This window comes from Mastomys coucha, unplaced genomic scaffold, assembly GCF_008632895.1.
Source record: "Mastomys coucha isolate ucsf_1 unplaced genomic scaffold, UCSF_Mcou_1 pScaffold20, whole genome shotgun sequence".
Taxonomy (NCBI): domain Eukaryota; kingdom Metazoa; phylum Chordata; class Mammalia; order Rodentia; family Muridae; genus Mastomys; species Mastomys coucha.
The window spans coordinates 54,090,048-54,106,873 of NW_022196903.1; the positions used below are offsets into that span (position 1 = coordinate 54,090,048).

Below are 16,826 nucleotides of genomic sequence, written 5' to 3' on the forward strand. Positions count from 1 at the left end.
CTCCTCTCCCCCCCCCCACCTGTACATGCCTCTCCCACAAATGCAATGAATTACTTATTGCCTTTGGATCCTCATAGAGACTCTCACTTAACTTGCCCTCATTTATCTAGAAAAGTATGCTCAAAGTAGAGGCATAACTCGTCCAGGCCGTGATGGGAGGAGAAGACAGAACTGGTCAGGTAGGGAAGAGACCCCAAAGCAGAGACTGTCCTTGGTGGGGGCTGAGAATGCTAGTTCTTGGCTCTGTGTTGTCTTTATCTCTTGGCTGGAAGCTGTATGTGAGAATGTGACTGGAACTGGTCAGAAGCACTGGACACCTGATGGCTGGGCCATCCAGACTGACTAGCTCATTCTCTCCCCGTGGTTCAGCCCAGTGTGTACCATAGGTTCTTTAAAAATGTCCCCAGAACTGGCAGCTTAATGTTGTTCCATGCATGCTCAGAGATCCTTCTTGCTTACAGGAACCCTGCATTCACTTTCTCTTACATTCCTACTATGAATCTATAAAAACTTCTTTCTAAAACGTGCCCTCAATGGTTCTCAAAGTTCATTCTTTGAAGTCTGTAGACAAGAACCTGAAAGCCATTGGCCTTGGGCTACTTAGGTGGTCATTCTGATTTCTGGGATCCTGGTCTTTGAGAAAAACCCTGCTGTTCTCAAAGACACCCCAATATGACTCTATCAATAACTGGCTAGTGCTGAGTACAATTTATTTTTATACCCCACCCTGTCTTGGTCCTTAATTGCCTTCTAACTGATTTTAGTTATCAAAATAGCTTGTCCTGGGCCAGGGATGTGGTTTGGATGTTTGAATGTCTGACTGGAACTGGGATTAAAGGTGTGGGCTGTCGTGCCAGTCCAAGAATGTCTCTTGATGGGAACACAGGTTTAGATCATGAACAAACATTGTTTTAGGCTGTGTTGGCACAAAGTAAATTCATCCATGAGGCATGAAGTCAGAAACTAGAGATCATAACTCTGTCATTTTGATCAGTTTTAAGTGTTCTAAAAAGAAAAAAAAACACAGAAATTAAAATAAAATGAAGTAGACTTTATATTACATTTTATGGATAATTAGTATACATCAGAATGCAATCCATGTATGGAAAAACAAAATATGAAAAGAAAATGAAGGTAAATAAATTAAATTGATTAAATAATGGACATATTTCTTCCGTTTTGTTCTTTAGAAGTACTCTTGCCTGGGGCATAGTTATATAAATTTTTGATAAAGTTGTGTACTTGAAACAACTAAATCACAGATTTTAAAATAATCAAATCAGTTAATTGAAGAATAATTAGCTACCCTGACTTTGGAAGTCACTCTAAGTCAAAAAACCACAAAGGACAGTGCTTTTTAACAGCATCAAGAAAATGAACTGTCTCACAAGATTTATAGTTCAGAATGGGAAACATTCTAAAGATCATTATTTCTATACAGTTGTCAAGACAAATAAATTTTTGTCCTTGGCCCCAAACTACTTAGATAAATTCCTGACTGATGCTCATTTTCTGACAATCTTAGTCATGTCCAAAGACACTGAATGACTTCACTTAAGTTCTAAATTAAGTATAATCCTTTGCCTGGATTCTAAACTTAGAATTCTGATTCACTTTTAGGTTTGAAAAACAAGTCACTAAGGATGAAGAAGAGTGCTGGGCTGTGAGGCTGTGCAGTGCCAAATAGTTGGGACATTTGTTTGCTTGCTTGCTTTTGCTTTTTGGTTTTTTTTTGTTTGTTTGTTTTTTGTTGTTTTGTTTTGTTTTGTTTTTGTTTGTTTGCTTTTTGCTATTCATGTAACATAAGGAGATGTTTGAGATGTATAGTCTCTTAAAACAACTCCTGTGGGAAGAATGTTTGGCACAGACCCCAAAAGTCTACATCTGAGAAGTTACAATTGAAGTGACAATAACTTAGATATTGGGCTTTTAGTGGACTCTTCTGGACTCCCTAAATAAGGCCAGCATTGGTGAATCATATACGTAAATGGCACCTACCCTTGGAATCTTTTCATGAGGTTTGGAACCACAGAATGTAGTGTTTTCTAGACCACTAGACAGTAAGCTAACTAGAAACAGAAAAAGCATGGTGTTTTGTGTGGGGAACAAGCAAACAAACCAAAACGAAATCAACAAAACAAATAAACAAGCCAAACTAAAACCTAAAAGCTGTTGGGAGAATTCCCAGAATAAGATATTCCAATGCATTTTCAAACTGCTGTCCCATTCAATGCCAAAATTGAATGGTAACAGAAGCAATCCAATTTATTCTACTTTCTAATCCCTTAAAGTGGCTGATTGCCAAAAAATTAACATAATTTACACATTCATCTTCACTCTTTAAACATAGTCTCAATTAAGACTGGAGAATTTTTTAAGTGTTTCTTCGATACTGAAAAAAAATATAGAAAAAAAATATCAGTAAATGTTGAGAATTGGGTTCCCCTCTTTCTAGAAATGAGGAAAACCATTTGTGAGGATTTAAAGAAAAAAGGGCAAAGGTGGAAGAGGAACCTAGCCACAACTGAAACTGAGCACTAAGCAAATCTTCCCGGAACTCTGATTTTCCCCGAGGCTCCGCACTGCACCAAGTGCTACTCGCAGAATCTTCGTTGAGATCAGGAAGGAAGTGATGCTAGCCTTCTCTTCATCCTCTTAGGAAGTGCTGTGCTTACTTGAGTGGCCTCTGTTTGTCCTGTCTTGGGCACTGACTGCGGACCATGACAACTGGGTGGCGAGGCGTCCAGTGTTGTTCTGCTGTTTAGATTTGAGGTTGATCCCACTCAGGGTCAGAAAACAAACAACACAAAAGCACACGCGAGCGCTTCCTGGAAAATCAGTGTAAATGTTTACCATCAATTTGTAGCTAAGCGTTGGTGACTGTAATTTGATGAGCTATTTGCAATTCTGTCTTATAAGCCCAAGCAGCAGCTTTACAGTTTTCCGCCTGTGTTTGTTACTAAGAATGCAACACATAGCCCATGGAAACACAAAGTGTCTTCTTCCAAGGAGTAATGGCTTTCTCTGACCAAGGAAGAAGTGCAAAGATGAGCCTAAGATGAGAGAGCCTAACCAACCCTGAATGGTGTTATCTGTCTAGCAAAATGGAGAGACAAAATACTTTCCAAGATTTAAGATGTTTTTATTCCAATATCATAGGAAAGCTTTTCTCCTCCTCCTCCTCCTCCTCTTCCTCCTCCTCCTCCTCATCTTTCTTCTTCCTCCTCTTCCTTTCCCCCTTCCCCTCTGGTGGTTCTCCATCTGAACCTAGAGAATGGGTTCATGATTTCAGCAAACACTCTGCCAGTTAGCTAAGTCCCAGGGGTAACTACCATTTTCTTTACTGTGGGTGGAAATCTTAAACGTGTGTGTGTGTGTGTGTGTGTGTGTGTGTGTGTGTGTGTGTAATTCACTACTTGAAAAATACACACAGAAGTTCAACACTCCTGAACTTCAGGATGTGACCATGTGTAGAAATTGGGACTTCAGAAGGGAATCAAGTTGAAATATAGCCATTAAGCCTTGAGTCAGCTTGTGTCATTGTAGAAAAAGGGAAACATGAATGGAGACATGAAAACACTTGGAAACATGGCGTGGAAGGTTTTTCTTGCCAGTAAGGGAAAAGAGACCTAGTGTACACCACTGCCTCACTTCTGCAGAGAGAATGACCAGCAGAGCCCAGGTCTAACAGACCTTTGGACCTCTAGGACAATGGACTTCTGCCATTCTAAGCTCCTGGGGACTGTGATACTTAGTTATATCGGTTTTCAAGTTCTTCTTAATTTGAACATGCCCAACTTTGCAAAAAGGTAAGCACTCAAAGACAAGATAAGCTTTCCCCAGGGATCACACAGACACTGGATTTCCTTTCCGAGCATGTGCTTAAGACCCCACTAAGGTGCTCACTCTGCTGAACTACTCTCACATGTTTCCTACATTACGTATTCACATATACACACAGGCACAAATGTCATCAAGTTGTTACTCTGCTTGGATATGTTCCACAGGCTATAAATTAGTTGTCCAAATATAAAACAGAAGTATGCAAAATAAGCGTCCTAACCTATTAACTGGCCTTACAAATGCCATCAGGTTATGGTTGAGAGTTCTGAAATGCTGTGGCTCCTTGTACACTGTGTGACATGGAGACACATAGAAACATGGTATGGAAAGTTTTTCCTTTGCATATGAAAGGAAGGCTCTTGAATTAAGATCTGCTCATAAAGGAATTCATCTTCCTGGTCAGCCCCTCAGCCAGAACCATCCTGAGCCAAAAACAAAACAGCATTTGCTGTCTGGCTGGGTACGGAGGGAGAGGAAAACTGGTCCAAATATGCCCAGTGGCAGACATAATGACATAGTTCTGGAAGGCCATGGGAACAGACAGGATGACTCCAAGTCTCTTGGTAGCCTCTCCTGACTGCATGCAAGACTGTTAGAGCGTACCTCAGAAGCCTGTGGAGGAGGCCCTTCTGCATGCTTCTTAGGAACTCCTTGTTCGATGACTGTACCATTCTCTATAACCTATACTGTCTTCTGTAATCAGGCTAGAAATGTGGCTCAGTTGGTAGAGTGCTTGCCTAGCCTGGACAAAGCTTGGGTTTCAGTCCCTAGACTTGAATAAAGCCAGGGGTGACAGACAGCGTGTGCCTGTAATTCCCTCACTCAGGAAAGGGTCAGCAGCTCAAGACTTTTTTTGAGGCCAGCCGGGCGTGGTGGTGCATACCATTAATCTCAGCACTTGGGAGGCAGAGGCAGGTGGACTTCTGGGTTCGAGGTCAGCCTGGTCTACAGAGTGAGTCCAGGACAGCCAGAGCTATACAGAGAAACCTTGTCTCGAAAACAAAACAAAACAAAACAAAAGTTTGAGGGCATCTTGGGCAATAGGAGTCGTGTTAAAAAATATCAAAGAACTGTTTATTACTTCTATAAGGAACAAAGAATCGTCTCCTTCTATTCCAGTTCTATTCTATTCCCACACAATCTGTTCAGCCCTTGTCTGTTTAACAGCTTGCAATGGCTAAGGAACTGAGCGGGTTGAGGGTAGCTGCATGTGACAGGAAGGGAGTGGAATCCTATCCAGGAGTGCTGAGGTAGAAGGGTCTTTTCCATTTCCTTCACATCTCTCCTTCCAGTCAGAAGGTGGAAAGTGAACCACAGCCACCTGCTAACTGGGTCAACACTGTTCTCTCCCAGGAGCCTGCACTAAGACTTGTTTACAAGCCACAACACAACAGGACTTCTCACTCTTGGTACGAGAGCTTTAGATCACATTAATAGGCCAAATGTCCGTTTGAAAGTTTATCTTTCCCTACTTTTTGTTCAGTCACTAAGCTTCATGCATGCATTTGTCCTCCGAAAGCCTTTCCACGCCTGTTGCTTCTGGCCACTCCAGTTTCCCAGAACTCTTCCATAGTGCCACTACTCAGGCCCTGCTATCCACGCTAATTCACCCTCAGCCTTTTCTGCTTCCCCTCTGCATTTGGGTAAAATCCAAAAACTGAAGCCTGGCACATCGAATTCCTCCCGAGTCAGCCCTTTGTGCTTCTGGAACAAGACTTTTCTCACAGGACTTTGTAACTTTCTCCTTTTGCACATATTATTCCTCCTTCCCACTCCACACCTCTCTCTCTGCGTAGTTTTGAGTTTTATCTCAAGGGCCATCTAATCTGGGAAGGCTTTGCCAGGACCCTAGAAGGGAGCTGCTTCTTCAGCTCCAGGCTCCCAGACACTGCTCACAGATTCATGACTGCACAGTGGTGTAAGTCGGCTCTCAAGTTTGTCTCACCACAGGGATGTGTCTTTATCTCTGTGCTTCAGCATCTAGTCAGGTGTCTCGTATGCTGCATGTGCCCAGTAAATGGCTGCTTGAATAGATTAAGCATTAAGATTTTGCCAACTGTTCAAAACAAAGCTTTCGTTAAATATTTTTAAGATGTACACTGTTTATCATTTGTGAGATCAGTTGAGACAATTAGGACACTCCCAGGAATCTGTAGGCTGAGATTACCTTAAATGGTCTTGTCTTTTTCTTTGCAAAAGTTAGTGGGATTGGACTATAGTCTGGTTTCCTTCCATCGTTACTTAAGGAAAAGAAAACGGTGTCTTTTCTCCAACTGCACAATTAGAGGCAGGAGTTCTGTCATTACACCTGTAATGTAAACACTACCCTGTGGTGTGTGGAGCGCCCAGAAGAGGGTATATTCAGAAAGGGGATGTTTGAATATGGCCTCACCAGTGTTTGTTCTGGCTTGAGAACAGGAAAAGAAAACAATTTCACTTTACTGAAAATCCAAAGGTTGTTTGGAGCTTAAAGAAATTCTTAGTTTATTTCCAAGCGATTTTCAATGCAGCTAGAAGATCTTATGGGCCATTGAGGCCTTGTCCAGGAGTGTTATGGCTACTGTTCTTCTGTAATAACAATACAAAGAGCCTCTTGGCAAGGCAGTAAGCAAAAGTATGAAACCCAGTAGAAGCTCTACCATCAACAGCTGAGCTTAGTTGATAGGCAAATATTTTTGGAACGTTAGTTATTAAGTTAAAAATATATTCAACTCTAGTCACTGAAACAAAACAGTAGGTGGATATTTTCAGAGAGAAGGTGGAAAGAAGTTTTTCCAATATTTACTGTTAGTACAAAACTTCAATGATTTGCTAATAGAGTTTTAATAGTATAATCTCGCAAATGGTGAAACCTGCATGTGGGAGTTTGGAAGATGGTGATAGATGTGCAGAAGGCACTGCCAATCATTCTCTCACTGTCACTCCATCTCATCTCTCCTGGGGAGGATTGCCTAGGTAACTTGAAGCATTGCTGTGATCCTGTACTAGGCTTAAGTGCTGATGAGCAGCACAGGGGAGTAAGTGTGAGCTCCACACTGACCTGCACAAGCACTCATTTTGAAAGACTACTATTTGCTAGAACCATTGACAAGTGCTAAAGATGCACAGGCTACTAAGACGTAATGGCAAACCTCACAAAATCCACAGACAGGGATAGGCAACTATTGCTGACTAAAAGCTCATCACAAGTCAGGCTTTTGTGCTGAGAGTTTACACACATTGTCTCCTCCACTCCTCAGGCATTCTCAGAGGAAAGTATTAGCAATGACTCAAATCAATCACAGTTAAATGATATAAACACATCAAGGGAAGGCCAATAAGCTGTGAAAGCGCAGATGCTGTCTGTCCTTGCAGTCTGTCTCTAACCCTTGGTTTCTGTAGCACTGTGTACCCTGGCGGGTTTGGTGAGACTTGTGAAACAAGCCACACTGAATTCCAATGGCCACATAGGCATTAGAGGGGAAAAGAGGGTGGAAAGAAGGCAAACTATTCCCATGGTGGAAAGATAACAGGCTTCAAAGGCCTCTGGAAGCAACGGGAAGCAACAGGAAGCAACATGGTGCTGACAACAGGAAGCAACATGGTGCTGACGGGGAGCAGCATTGTAAGCAGCAGTGGCCTGGGACAATGGCCCCAGACTCCAATGGGAGAGGGGCACCTGAATTTTTGTTAAGTGAAGGAAATGAAAGTGAATAAAAGTCACTTAGAAAAACACCACAGTGTGTATGTGGTCTGTCTGTGCAGTGTGGGAGGGTGTGAGTGGTCTGTGTAGTGTGTGAGGGTATGAGTGGTCTGTGCAGTGTGTGAGGGTGTGAGTGGTCTGTGCAGTGTGTGAGGGTGTGAGTGGTCTGTGCAGTGTGTGAGGGTGTGAGTGGTCTGTGCAGTGTGTGAGGGTGTGAGTGGTCTGTGCAGTGTGTGAGGGTGTGAGTGGTCTGTGCAGTGTGTGAGGGTGTGAGTGGTCTGTGCAGTGTGTGAGGGTGTGAGTGGTCTGTGCAGTGTGTGAGGGTGTGAGTGGTCTGTGCAGCGTGTGAGGGTGTGAGTGGTCTGTGCAGTGTGTGAGGGTGTGAGTAGTCTGTGCAGTGTGTGAGGGTGTGAGTGGTCTGCTCAATATGTGAGGGTGTGAGTGGTCTATGCAGTGTGTGAAGAGTGGGTTGTCTGTGTAGTGTATGATGATGTGAATGGTTTGCACAGTGTGTGAAGGTGTGAGTGGTGTGTTCTGGCCAGAGTCTGGTTCCTATCTTGGTTTTGGGGCTCATTTTCATCTTGACAGTACAGTAACTCTTTTGTGTTCCCATTTCGCTCACTGCCTTGGCAAAGCCATTTGTCCTTTGCGTTATCTCCATTCATTCCGTGTGATGTGACCAACTCTATCTAGCCCTTCATGTTACTTCTTGATAAAGCTGTTTTCTGAGTTTTATTCTTTATTTCTATTTTATGGTTTCCGAAGCCCTGGCTTTAGGAGCTTTTACTCTCAACTTTCAACCCCTCCCACTCTCTGTTTCTATTAATTATATAGGTGCTCCAACTTTAGAAAACAACCCTCTAAGGATTCCACTTATCTTTTAAACTACAGTTAACCAGGCCTACTCTCCCCACTAGCATATCCTTTTCAAGATGAGCCTAAAACAACTTGTGTTTGGGGAGATTTGGGTGAGATTATAATGTATTTGATCTTAAAACATGCTGAGAAATAGTTGTTTCTGTTCCTGGGATACAGTATTCACTGGCTTGGCAATACTAATTAAATGAAGGAGACCAAACTGGTTTTAGAGTGCAGTCTCAAGGTGACAATGTGGGATTTGGAAGGAATATTAAATGTGAAGACATACAGGCAAATCTGTACCAGAAAAAAAATCACGTAGCTCAAGAGAGTCACTCAGAACTTTTAAAGTGTATGAATGTATACGAGGTCCTAATAAAGTTCATCTGCCACCTTCATGCATAAAATGAATGCTGCAATCTCCTTCAGTGAACCCCTACCAGGTTGTACTCTTCTGAAAACACATCATGCAGTTTGGAATTAGGAGTCCCATTTTGGTGTGTCTATTGAGGAGAATGAATGAAGTCTGAATGGAGCCAGCTCCTAAGACTCCCCAGGTCTGTGGATGATCACTCATGTTGATGATGAAGAGTTTCTCCCACTACAAAACAGTGCTCCTGTACCAGGAATGAGAGGAATTGTTCTCCACATAATTCCAAAGGGTTTCCATTACAAATGGGTGGAAATACTTAGACTAAGTACTCCCCCACACCCATTAGCTCTTTTAAACAAGTCTTCCTTATGTGAAAACACAACAAGGTAGAAACAATTCCAGATGGTTGGCTATAAGACAAGCTCACTCATTATTATCTTATAGCATAGAAAGAACTAGAAGAGAACTTCAAATTTTGATAAGCATATAAAATAGCACTTTTGCTTTTCCTAAATCAACAGTTATAACAGTTTTAAGAAATGCGCTAAAAACCGCTTAGGGAAAATATTTAAGTATTCTAATAGATGTAACCTTCCAAATGTCTTTCCTTTGTATGATATATGCATACAACAATTAACTGAATACATTATTTGCAATATTTTGGTATAAATATTTCTATCATTTGTAATGGAAACCCTTCAGAGTTATGTAAAGAACAGCATTCTGATGTTTCCACTAATATTGCCTATTGTCTTCAGGTCAAGTGGATGATGAACATGACACAGGGAGCCATCTATGGCCACAGAGTTCCTTTCAGTCTCTAGTACAGTGTCTATCTCGCAGACCTCCAAGCCTCTGGGAACAGGTTGAGCAGGTCACTTCCCTTTACTGCTTAGTGGGTAACAATGTCTTCCCCCTTAATTCTGCTGGTAGTCCCTCCAACACCAAGGAGATCCGTTTTGTATATAAATGTTTTTTATTTACATATCTCGGTAGGGATTTTTGCATATGTTTTATGTTTTTATGTCGCTGACTAGGCAACTGTTTTGTTTCCATGAGTTTGAGTTTAGCCACATGGGAAATAAAAAGAGATTTAGAGAACCACTAAGGATCTCTTTGGCCCTAAAGTAGAGGCTGTATTTTCAGAGTTCTCCAAAGCTACTTCTGCATATGAGTAAAATTCATTATACAAATATATGAAACTATCAAATAGTTAAAAAAAAACCAAAAAACAAAAAACAAAGCAAACAAAAAAACAATTAAGTATTTAAACATTGAGAAAAGGTCCATGAACTACAGAATGGATTATCAAAATTTGATATATCTATATCAGAATAATATTCAGCCATAAAAAGGAACTGAGAACTGGTACCTGCCATAGATACTGTAGGTGAAGTTTGAAAACATCAAAGGGAAAGAAGCCAGTAAGATAACGTTTACATGTGATGTAGCCGTACCATTCTGTTTATGTACCAGAGAGGGGAGGTCCGCAGAAACAAGGGTACGAGAGAGCACCTATCAAGGAGATGAGGCTGAAAGCTAAGCAGTGGGTCTCTTTCTAGGTGATGAAGATGTCTACAGTTGATGCACAATTCTGCGAATATGCTGAAAGCGACCGAATCACATGCTTTAAATTGGTGAAGTGTGTGTGTGACATGCAAGTGTTATATCAATAAATCTGAAAGTTATTTTTAATTCCTTTACATTTTTTCTAGTTCTTCTTAAGGGAAGACAAGTAGTTCATTAAGAAGTTTCCATATAGTACAGACTACTGGTAGTTGATTCTCATTGTCACATGCAAATAAATATATGTGCACAAGAATGGAACAGGTGAAAAGCTTTTGTGTTCCAAGGAATTTAGTTTGATGTTATTTGTGTGTGTGTGTGTGTGTGTGTGTGTGTGTGTGTGTGTGTGTGTGTGTGAGTGAGTGAGAGAGAGAGAGAGAGAGAGAGAGAGAGAGAGAGAGAGAGGCAGACAGACAGAGATAGATATAGAGACAGAGAGGAGATACTGAGACAGAAAGAAAGGAGAGACAGACAGAGACAGAGAGAGAAAGGAAGGCTGAGTGTGAGGGTGTGCCTGAATGCGGAAGTTGCGGGTGTCATCAGAAAGCAACAGTGCTCTCTGCCCTATTGCTTTGAGACAGAGTTTCTCACTGATCCTATAGGGTGTTATTTTCCGTTAAGCTGGCTGGCCATCAGAGTCTCAGAATTTGCCAGTCTTTGTCACCCAGTGCTTGGGTTACATGCACACATAGCCATGCCCTGCTTTTAACACAAGTGCTGAGGTTCCTGACTCAGATCCTCATACTTGCACAACCCCAAGCACTAAATGCTGAATACCTCTACCGTTTCAACATGCCTTGAAAAACAGCATCCGTGCTTTCGAGTTTTGTTTTGTTTTAAGAAAGGGTCAAAAGATCTCATTATTATCTCTTTTCATATCGGAGCTCACTATGCATACCAGGGTGGCCTTGAACTCACAGAGACCCTCCTGTCTCTACCTCCTAAGTGCTGGGATTAAAGGTATGCACCACTGTGTCTGGCCAAATTACCTTCTTTCCATGAGTAATTGGCACGCGTTTCTCCTCTACAGGTAAGGAAGTCAGCACGCAGTGAGAACAGGCCTGTTTTTCTTTCAGGTTTGTTACTAACAAATACAGGCTATATGGCCAATAAAGAATACATTCAGATATACAACCCACCCAGGTCTAAGTGAGGTAACTTTTAACTCCTTCTATTGTGCTGGCAGGCAGGGTGGTGAGTAATACCAGCTAAGCTGGGCATCACCTCCGCAAGCAGCAGGGGGCTCTCTAACACTACACAGCAGCCCAGGAGCAGGATCCATGGGACTTAGGTTTTTTCCAGTGAACTCAAATATTATGCCATCGTCAATGCTGATGGGCTTGCTGAAGGATACTCGTAAGACCACCATTTACAGGCCAGATATGTTTCACTGACAGGAAGTTTCAGCAAAATTTTAAATGTTGGATCATTAGTATTTGCTAATTAATTATGTTGCTTTAAATCTTCTTTGAAGTCCACTGAAACTTGGATTGCCTATGTGCTTCACCCTTGGAAAACTAATATTCAAGCTATTATAATGTTCTGGATGAAATGATGAAAAAGAAGCTCCCGTAGACATTATGCACCTCCACTTCTCACTTAGTAAATCAACATAGGCCCGCACCTGATGTCTACTCAAGCATGAAGATGCCTGTACATTTAAAGAGGAAGCTAAATCCCTTGCACTCATGGTCTTCCATATCACCCTTGGTGGAGATAAAGTGATTTAGGGGCTATTGGGAAGTTAATCTAGCAGTTCAAAGTACTGCTCTGAAAGCTGATTTGGTCAAGGTCTAGATAAAGCCTTTGTATCTATTGGGGCCTACTACGGTGTATCTCTCAGGAAATATCTCAGTAGAGATCCATACCTACTTGTTGCAGGGAAAGCAACACCAATAGAAGGTAAATAACTCAAAGAGCTGAGCTGCCAGCTCACCTGGGATCTAATAAAATGCAACCACATTAGTCACCAAAGTGAAAATCTCACTCTCTTTTCAATTCTTACTCCCCTCATATTATTTATCTCAAAGACCCTTATAGATAGGGAAGACCATAAAGTGTTGTTCTTATCAGGAACTGTAAGAATGATGTAAATATTTTAGAATCTTTAAACATAAGTGGGGAAGAGGTTGCAGAGGATTGGAGTTCAGTTATCAGCTCTTAATCACATGTAACTCGAGCCCCAGGGGATCTAATTTTTTTTTCTTTTGACCTCCAAAAGTACATGCATACCGCTGTTCCTACACAATTAAAATATAAATAAAAATCTTTAAAAAATAAAAATGTGACACAACTTTATTTTTTTTTAGGACCTAATAAGACTTCATTTTAAAATTTAGGTCATTTGAAATGAACTTTAAGAAATGAGAACTTTACAAAGGGACAGAAATCGAACACTTAATCTCTACAAAGTGCTTACTGGAGCCCATGCATGTCTGAGTCAAGTCTATGCTGGAAACTCCACAGAAAACAGAAGACTGGAAAGAGGACCAAGGCATCTTAAATCATCTTCACTCTTTAACTTGGTGTGCATTCTCATCTCAGTTATAGATTAGTAGTACCAAAATATCTTCTATGCCTTTGGAAAGTATGCAAAGGAAGGCTAAAAAGTCACCTATGAAAATTATAAGTTAGGTAGACATTACATTTCATGTGTACCCTCTAATAACATCAGACACGTAGATGAGGTTGACTAAAACACAGGGTGAAACGTATCCATTGAGGTGCATCTGTTATTACTCTAATCTTGCTGAGTATTACAGAATTTACCACATGGCATTGCAATTGCCTGGTGATATTTCTGCGTTCTCACTAGAGTGGGACAGCAGAACTTGTGTCTTAATTACCTCACTGGCAGGGCAGTAGTGTTTGATCAAGGAGAAAACATTAAACAATGTTGTAAGCTTTGTTTGAACAGGCAAAACTGAAAAGAATACCTCCCATAAGGCCATGATATTAAATATGCTATGTGCCAAGGTTAGGCAGCATAGTGTTAGATTACTACACGGAGCAGCTGTCAATAGATTTCTACAAGCTATAATCATTAACTAAAATTCACACCAGTATTTTCAATGCAATATTCACCATGAATTGCTTTACTTGTTGTTTAAAGCTAATATTTTACCTATTTATTTCAATTCAGTTTCAAGCACTCTGGTGAAATCCTCCCTGCATGAGTCTCTAAACTCTCTCCTCTGGGTAGACTGAGGATGGGATCCCCAGCAATAGGTATCATTTCTGTAACAAACATGGAGAAAACATGGAGACACATTGGCCTGAGAGTTGAAGAAACACTCTGCAGGAGCATGAGCGAGTCAGCACAAACACTTCGGCTCACAAGGGACCTCTGTGCAGAAAGCCTCATCATACATGCCTGGCCACTGTCTTCAAGAAGTTTATAATCAAAAGCGGAAATAAACTGCAAGTGAAGATTGCTAGGGGATCAATCACCTCCCCCCAACCCCGAGTTTGGAAGTAAGGGGACATTGAGTGCACAGTGAGCTGGTGAGGAGTGACCAGAGAGACAAAAGTCATGACTCAGCATTCTTAAATGCACATTGAGATATTTCTAGGTTCACTATAGTGACCAACAGTGTAAAATAACTTTCAGGAACTCACGTGGTCATTTTTGCTCTGCATAGCAGGCATTCTATTATCGTGTAGCTACAACAGTAATGGCCAATCCTTATTATCTAAAAAAAACCTGCTTGGAGCTCTTGAGGACTGACATTGTTGTAAGGACAAAAGTTCTCAATCTTAAAATTAGATATTAAAATTCCAAAAAGTGTACATTAGTTTTGTTCTCTTAGAAATGCCAAGCATGGGGACTTTTCCACCAAATCAACATAGAATTATAGATTACTCTACACAGCACTTCCTTCTGCGTTAAGTATCAGTTCTCTGATAAGGTACTCTGAACACCAAATCAAGTTCCTATTACAGTGGACATATCAGGACAGCAAAAGAAAACCAAGCACACTGGCTCACACCACAGCCAGCCTGCAGGAACCTTTACCATAAATGATACAGTTTTTCATCATATTTCTATTGTTCAAGAACAAACAAAATATCCATGGGATTGGTTTCTTTTTTTTTTTAAGTAAATTCATTTCATCTAAGTATTTTCAATAAATTGCCATTACTGTCTGAATTTTGAAAAATACCATTTTACATAGAAAACTGTAAGTGAAACATATATATGAAGTCAAGGGTCACTGTCTCTAAGTACTTGCAATTCAAATGTGACCATATGATTAGCAAAAGTAAGTTTTAAAACTGTGAACTGTGACCTTGGGCGGCTCAGACTCTCTGTCGGGACAAGACCCAGTCATTTCTGCAGTGGCTTTAACACATACAGCACTCCTGCCTACTTGACCAGCAGTGTGCTTCCTAAACAGCCAGGGCTAATTAGAGTTACCTTCCTTTATTTCTATAGGACTCAGAGAGACACCCTCCCCACCATCACAGTCCCCACAAGCAAAGTCAGAACCCTGTGCTTAATCACTCTTACACAGCATTTTTTTGGGGGGGGGGTTGTTGTTTTGTTTTTTGTTATTTTTTTTCCAAGTGCCATTTGGGTAACCAATCTACCTAGAATTATTCAAGGAAAAACATTGTCCTCAACCTTTATTCCAATGACTACAATATACTTGAAGAGAGAAAGTCCTTGCTTAGAGAGCAGATAATCAGATCCATCTATTGAGCTCACCGAAGTGCTCTAACAGCCTAGAGACCCAGCAAGCCCATTCAGTTTGCTCTGCTTCAGTTGCAGAGGTATTGTTCTACATACACTTCCATTAAAAGAAGATATAACTGAACCCATAATCATGAGCAACTACACAAAAGTGTCAGTGAAAGAGAAGTGCGCTATTTAAATGTTTCTATCTGGTCTGAGGAAAGAGTACAGTGCAGAACAGACTGCAAGGTTTGCAGCCTGTTACTAATGATGCCGAGCACTGGCTAAGTACGCTGCCCAGAAAATAGCAAACGGCATAAGAAGCAGAGAACACTACCTTCGCAGCGGCATGATTTCACAAGCCATCCTCGTTTGCGAATCTGCCCGGGATCCCCGAATGCCTTCCAGTCAAGCCCTGAGTGCAGGACCCGCGGAACACACAACCTTCTGCAGCTGACACTGCCTCTCCACCTCCAGCTGCAGGCAAGGATATTTATCGGCTGCCTCCACATTTACACTGCAGTCCACTTTGACCTTTTGTTCCAGCGAAGCAGCTGAAACCCAGAGCCAATCAGAGGAGGAGCAGTGGAGTGTGAAAGGCTGCTCCTCCTCCGGATCCTCCTCTGGCTTCTCCCGCTCCTCCTTCTGTCCCCACCCCACTTTGCTCTGCTCGCTGCTTAGTGGGCTTGGCAAGCCCCAGCAACCTGAAACTTTCCTCTGAGAGGTTCCAGACAAATCTGTCAGTCTGTGAAAAGCAACCAATAACTGCAGAGGAGTCCAGTCCTGCAAGGCTCAAAGTGCAAGAAAGCCAGCAAGGAAATGCGTTGTCAAGGACAGACAGCGTCCCTTAAGGGTTTTTTCTTTTTTTTAGGCCCACCCAAGGGAAGAGTTGGACTGCACCTTGTTATTCTAAATAAATAAACAAATCCTTGTTATTCTAAAATAAATAAACAAATAGAAACTACCCAAACAGTAGCCAGAGAAAGCTTTTCCAGATTGTCCCAGGCTTTTCCAGACAAACTACCTGAACCCTTGCCCTACCCACATTTTCTTCCCCAGATACTTATTTACACTAGGTTGTAAGCAGTTCCTGGTGACATCACTCAAGGGGAAGAGGACAAGGTGCCCTAACTGGGTTTTCAGGAGATCAAAACGTCTACTAGCATGGCCCTTCTGTTTGTTATTTTTAGATTTTATTCATATAGAGTGAATGTAGCTATTTGAGTATTATTTTTTCCTACCCAAAATGTCAACTGCACTTGGAAAAGAGTTGTTTCTTATTATATATTCTTCTATTTTACAAAACCAATTTTCCAATAAGGCTTTCTTAGTACTTGTCAATTTTTTTTTTATAATTTTGTATCTCACATGTGTGTATGTACATATGCATGCATGCATGCATGTGTGTGTTTGCCTGCATATGCATGACATGTGTGACTGTTGCTTGAGGGGGCCAGAATGGGGCATTGGATCCTCTGAAACTAGAGTTACAGATGGCTAAGTGGCCATGCTGGGAACCAAACCTGGGTCCTCCGGAAGAGCTGCCAGTGAGTGCCCCTATAATTTCTTCAGGGCACTCATTATTTCTAGGAAAGTAATTGCAATTCATATGTTTCATACAATGCAAGAAACACGTCTTGTACAATTTATTTCACATTATGCAAGTTTAACAAGTTCTAACACAGCCACAATCATTACTTTTAGCAGCAGAAAGAACAGAAAGAAAGACTCAGAAAATGACATTCAAAAAGTGTGCCAGCTTAAAGGCTTTCCTGTAGTTTTTCTCAGCCTGCCTTTTTTTAAAAACAAAAAAACAAAAAAACAACCAA

At 41.3% G+C, this 16,826-nt stretch overlaps 1 protein-coding gene across 4 annotated transcripts in view; it reads right to left on the reverse strand.

The window, feature by feature from the left end:
- The window catches only part of Fam13a (family with sequence similarity 13 member A), a 90,583-nt gene extending 75,058 nt beyond the window's left edge, over positions 1–15,525 (reverse strand). For 3 of the 4 annotated variants that reach the window (XM_031382049.1, XM_031382047.1, XM_031382048.1), the window contains exon 1: positions 15,335–15,517. In XM_031382049.1, coding sequence (XP_031237909.1) covers positions 15,335–15,363 — 29 coding nt within the window. In that variant the 5' untranslated portion in view covers positions 15,364–15,517. Of the gene's footprint in view, positions 1–15,334 lie in introns of all 4 variants that reach the window. The other variant, XM_031382046.1, reaches the window with a different exon arrangement.
- Positions 15,526–16,826: the final 1,301 nt, after the last annotated feature.